The 6,000-nt window shown below is 38.5% G+C and overlaps 1 protein-coding gene across 3 annotated transcripts in view; it reads left to right on the forward strand.

The window, feature by feature from the left end:
* The first annotated feature begins 4,140 nt into the window (after positions 1 to 4,140).
* The window catches only part of LOC109855579 (bombyxin B-5-like), a 5,408-nt gene continuing 3,548 nt past the window's right edge, over positions 4,141 to 6,000 (forward strand). Inside the window, exon 1 of one of the 3 annotated variants that reach the window (XM_020430003.1) lies at positions 4,141 to 5,193. In XM_020430003.1, the coding sequence (XP_020285592.1) occupies positions 4,853 to 5,193 (341 nt within the window). In that variant the 5' untranslated portion in view covers positions 4,141 to 4,852. Of the gene's footprint in view, positions 5,204 to 6,000 lie in introns of all 3 variants that reach the window. The other 2 variants (XM_020430005.1, XR_002250320.1) reach the window with 2 other exon arrangements.

Here is a 6,000-nt window from a genome sequence, read left to right on the forward strand (position 1 = left end):
CTTTTACACGTCTATTACAGCGACTTTATGGCGCTGCTCCGTCTTTTGATCCTCAATTAGCTACAGCGGAACGACGCGTGTGGAACGCATTACGTGAAATATGGGGAGGTTTAAAGTTCTCTCTCCGTTCAACTTTCCCATCTTTTGTGCCGGTAGAAAATAAATAATTTTCCCACCGCGTCATCTTCTCTTCTCAATTCCACTCAAAGAAATCTGAGCTCATCGTCTAGTTACACGAAAACTTATATATGCCTTTCAGGACTATGTGAGATCCCGCTTGACAAGAAGCCAAAGGACAAGCTCTCTTTTTCTTTAGAAATTAGAAACTGGGAACGTAACAAGTTCTGGACACATTTAATCTTCTTGAAAGATCTATTTGATCTCCGGAAAAAAATCTTTTATATATGAACAATCATGTATCGTTAAATGAGTGTAAAAGTTTTGATATTTTGTAATAGAAAAAAATGAATCAATTAATTTTTATTAAAAACTATTTATTCTATTTACAGAACAACAAAGCAAAAGATAATCGAAAGCAATAAAAATTATTTGACAAAATATATTGTTTTTAATAGAATTGAGCTATTTTTCTATCACGAAACTCATCAAAACTTTTTATGCATTCACTCTATTGTATATATATTTATTACATTTTATTATATATATTATATTTTTCTTTACACATACTCTTATATATAATTATATATGAGATCATTTTAAAATCTTATATATACTTATAAACAATTATTTATATTTTATATAGTTATTTATATAGCTAGATCGAACTTGTATGCAAGACTTTTTTTCCGGGTCTTTAATTGTCTTTTGCAGTAATTGCGAATACATAGATAGCATTGTTAAATATCAATGCATATTGAAAAACGGGAAGAGAGAGTGTGTGCAACATATATTTGTCATTGTTATTTCTTTGTTATATCATTCGAATGTGATTGAAGATGATATATCACCATATCGAGCACATATTGTGCTCGATGAAGCGCGCGAATGAAGAAGTTTCATATTGTTGTCGTATATAGAGGCTATCTTGTTATTAATAATAGGTGATCGATATGTCTGCCTCCACGAATGTTTATCGCAGACGCTAGTTTCCAGGAGGATCATTTATCACATGTAAACTATAAGATAAGTGTTTGTTTTGTCCGCTAAATAGCGCGTATCACACACGAAGATATTTTATCGTTTCGTTCAGACCTACGCATGGCTTTTCTCCGACCGAAACTAATTATTTCGAGACACGCAATAGTTAATTAGGTTCATATCAATTGAGCACATATATATCTTTTTATCTTTTAACGAGTTATTCCCGTTAAGTGTGTATATTTCAAGTTTTCTTCAATTCTGAACGGAATTTATTAATCCGGTGACGGATGTCTTTATTTTCGTACAAGTCGAATCAATCTTCGTGGACGTGAAAACAATAGGACGCAATGTTTTTCGTCGACTAGCGATAGGAAATATACGACAAATAGAAATCACGGATTGTCCACGAGTGCAGCGTTTGATAACTATGGAATTCTGCGTAATCGCATTATCAAGTTATTCGTGTTCTGTTGTTTGTGACGCGGCCGAATAGAAAAAACAGTTTTCTTTTTGTGAAATACACACTTGTGATATCGCATTCTTCTTCTTTTTTTTTTTTTGTCGTTGGATTTCAACTTCAGCGTGTCTGATTTATTTTGACAACTCTTATCCTCGTGCTTACAAAAAGCTGAGAAGTTTTGTCTCGACGTCGTTAACAAATCGTCGTTACATACACAAGCAACGAGGAAAAAAAAAGGCTATAAAAGAATTGTGCGATTCTATAATCTCGACCGGAAAACGCGCCGTTTTTCTAATAATCATCGTTCGCGCGCGAATCGCTTCGTCGGCGAAATTGCATACACAGGCGGTCGGGCTGCGCGTGGCCGGGATTGTCTGACAGCTAAACGAGCTACACGAGCGGGACCACTTGAGGCTAGTTTTCCACGAGTTTTCTAAAGTGGGCGGCCGCGCGCACCTCCTGCGACCTGTCATGTGCAGGCGGTTCACTTAAGGCCTCTCAATAGGCTCTCGTAAGTGGCCGCTATTACAAGCGGCGGCGCACTTAGGCATCACGTGTGTAAGTTGTACGCGCGAGTTATAAGCGAGTGCATCGCCACGCGCAGTTGCAGCAGCACGTGGCGCACGCCGTGTCCTTGGCACGGTCAAACATCCTTCGCGTCACGCAAGAACGTGCGATCCGAACATGCGTGTTTCTTTTTCTTCTTTTTCTCTCTTATTCCCGTTCGATTTTATCGCGCGCTTGATACACTCACGATCATCGACGTGCAATGTGCCTTTACTTATACCTGTTTGACACTCGATATACGGATATAAAAGCGTATATCCCGGATTTCGCTTATATGTAATCCAAGCTGAACAGATACTTGCGATTGCTTCTATAAATAGAGCGCCGCGCATGTATATCACCGCACATATGGCGCGCGTTTCTTCCACCTGGAAATTGTCGTATTCGATGACACACCAACCGGTTGTGATTGTCGGGAAGTCATCGTGTTGACGGCTTGGCTCTTTTTCGAGTCGTTGACATCACCAGAGCGGTGACTTCAATTATCGCATTTTTTTTTGTTCGAAGCTTCGATCGCGTGTCGTTTCAAAATGTTTATTTACATTACATCTGTGGGATCACATTTACGTTTACTTATACTTCGTATATTGGAATTTTACAGTCAGGTGAACATGTTGGCTCAAAAAATTGATTCGTAATTTCCGTCAATGTCAGTCATTGTACCGATATTATGAACAACGTTTCGGTCAAGCATATTGAACAGCTATGTATAGATTCGTGCCAAACAGTTGTAACATCGGTTATTCTGCATAAATTTCTGCGGTATTTCTATTTCAAATCGCGTTCGGAGAATGGGCGACATATTTTTACGCGAAGATTTTGCAGAGAGAAACTGTGTATTATAAATGTCTTATGTGTTTATAAAATAAAAAATCCGTTAGGTTTAATTCTGAATGAATGTTTATTACATTAAGATGCCGGTTGGGTCTATGAATAGATTTCAGATTATACTCGCGCAACGCGCGATATCGAAATTGCCGCAAGATCGGAAAGAAACCAGGATACGAGGTCGCGAGAAGCGTCTTTCTATCTGTGAAAAAGTGCGACCCGATATACATATATATATGTATATATGTCGGGCTTGAGAGACGAAAAACAGACAATTTATGATTAATGAGCACGTGTCAATGATAATAGACCACTCTTTGTATTGGCGGCGATCGCCGCGCGGGGATCACTTATGTCACGATTTTTTCGCAGTTTTGCGCGCTAATCGTCACCGGGTGGTCAATCGGCCGGCTCCCCCATTAGTTCTCGAGATAAGTTATTATTTAAAGATAAATGACAGTTTCCTTCTCATTGATGACAAACATTCCGTGTAGCAACAAAACATTTCACTTTCTAAAAACCAGCGTCTTGTGCCATGACGCGTCGATATCTTCTGCGCGTGATCGATACGACGTTGTGAATGACAGTTACAATATATATTTGCGAAACGTGATTTATTATTTATTTATTTATTTATTTTTTTGTATGTTTCTATAGTTTTCTATTTTTCAGACTGCATTTTGCTACGAAGTAAATCGATAGATCACTGATTTTATCGACTTTTCTTTCCGCAATTTTCTGAAACACAAAGAAAAATGACTAATCAAGAGATTATAACAATCAATTAGATTACAAGCAAAATATTAAATAAATACTTTTAATTTTTTTTAATTCAAATTATTATACGCCAGGTGAAGAAAAGAGCAGCAACGGGGTTCAGAATAATTCGCGATGTCCAATAACAGGCACGTAATACTTTTCGCTCTCGTTCGAGTTTCTTCAATTCGCGCCGCTGCCATACAATGCGAATTAGCCGTCGAAGATTCAATTTTCGCGGAAGGGACTTCGCGACGAGAAGGGAGAGAAATATCTGAGAGACGAGCTTTTATAAATATATAAAAGAGAACGCTTTGTTCGTCTTTTTCTCATCACGTATGTGAATATACAAACGTTTGAAGCACACCGCGGCAATCAAGACGGCAAAAGAATACGATGGAAAGAAGAAGAAGAACGGGTCTGCTTCTTTCGCGTGCTAGACGACGCGGGTCAGTCGAGTTCGCTGACACAAAAAGAGGGGGTGTGTGTGCAAAGTTCGACCAACAAAAGAACGCATTATACTTCTCGGGGGATACTTCGAGAGTAGTCTCGCACGACTAAGTGAGCGCGAATTTCCGAAGCAGAAGTGAATCGTCGTCTTTTATTTCATTTTTCGTCGCGGTCGTCGGGCTTCGTCCTGTTCGGATCGTCTGTGTTTCGGGTAGAAAGAGAGAGATATTCGGGAGGTTTCCTCTTTGAGAAGAGAAGAACGAATTCGTGCCATCAATCGGCGGCACGTCTGGCCACTAACGACCTCTTCTCTCGTGTGTCGCCGGTCTCAAGAGTCGGCGAGAGCGTCTACTCGAACTTCTATTTCTCCTCGATCCCCGTTCTTTCTCCTACCACTGTTTCTCCCTCCTTCGTCTCCCCCTGGTCCCTGAAATCTGGAACAAAACCGCGTGGCAATGCTGCTCAGTAACAGTGACACGAACTAGCTGCCAGCGGTAGTTTCCTCTTTGAAGATCAACATATCTATTCATACGACGACTTGATTGACCAAGTAGAAGACAATCAATTACTTTTTTAATAAATTTATAAAATTATCAAAAATCTCGCGGTAGAAGGCATCATTTTGGAATTTTCATCTTCAATCATCTGAGGAACCAAGTCGAAATATTGAAAAAAAAAAAATAAATCAAGATGACTCGCGGTGTATGTACCATAATGAAAACAACGATTCTTCTGCTGACGCTCGTTCTTCTAGACATGGCCTTCGCCGCTTATATTCCGCCCGTTGAAATCTCGGCAAAGGGTCTCAGGAGAATCAGAAGGTCACAATATTGCTCCTCAAATCTCAGCAACGTTTTGGCAGTACTGTGCCGCGAACATGGTTACAACGAGCCGTTTTCTCACCGCGACAACCAACAGAGTTATTCTCCACCTGGGCCGGGACTCGTCGAAGAGTGCTGTCACCGCTCTTGCACGTTAGAACAACTTCAGCTATATTGCAAAGCTCCTTCCGAAAAGAAGAGCGACATCATGTGAGTGAATGTGAGTGAAGCTAACGCTGTCTTTATTATTTAAAAAAATTTTTTTATTTATTTGTTTTCTTATTTTTTTCCTTCTCTTTTTTCTGCATCATTCCTCGCTGCTTCTCTTTTTCCTCGATGCTTCTGATTTTGCACGTGTAATCGCGAAACTCTGATAATATTGAAATAACATTGTCTTAATTACGAGTTTTCGAAAACATTATATGTTTCTTTTTCTTGTATTTTTGTCATCTTTGTATAGAAACGCTGATATTTACTCTCTCTCTCTTTCTTTCTCTCACTTGTTCTTATCACTTGTTTCTTGGAAATTAGTTATTTGTAAGTTTGTTTATTATGACATGCAAGTATGTCTTGTGTGTCGTAACTCTGTTTTTCTTGCTTTTTGTCTCTTACATGTTTTAAATTACGAACTAATATAAATTTCGTACATTGTGTTTTGAACGCGCGAGCGCGAACAATCTACGGGAATCGTTATATGGTTAGGTACATTTGAACGCGAGTCGATACACAAACAATAATATTTTCTTGACATATCGCGACTCGCTTTTTCAACAAGTAATCAATATAGTTTTAATTACTCATCGATCGATTCTCCGCGCGATATATAAAATGTACTTTCACACGAGAGATACACTCAGACGTAATCGATAGACGGATTTACATTTTTGTTAACAGTAATGATTAAATAGAAGAAATATAAATNTGTCTCGTTTGCGTATAAATAGCCGATTAAATATATATGTAGAAATATATTTTATTCGATGGCACTAAATAAAATTGTAAATGTTTTTATGAGAT

Source organism: Pseudomyrmex gracilis, unplaced genomic scaffold, assembly GCF_002006095.1.
Source record: "Pseudomyrmex gracilis isolate BER0280 unplaced genomic scaffold, ASM200609v1 scaffold_92, whole genome shotgun sequence".
NCBI classification, from domain to species: domain Eukaryota; kingdom Metazoa; phylum Arthropoda; class Insecta; order Hymenoptera; family Formicidae; genus Pseudomyrmex; species Pseudomyrmex gracilis.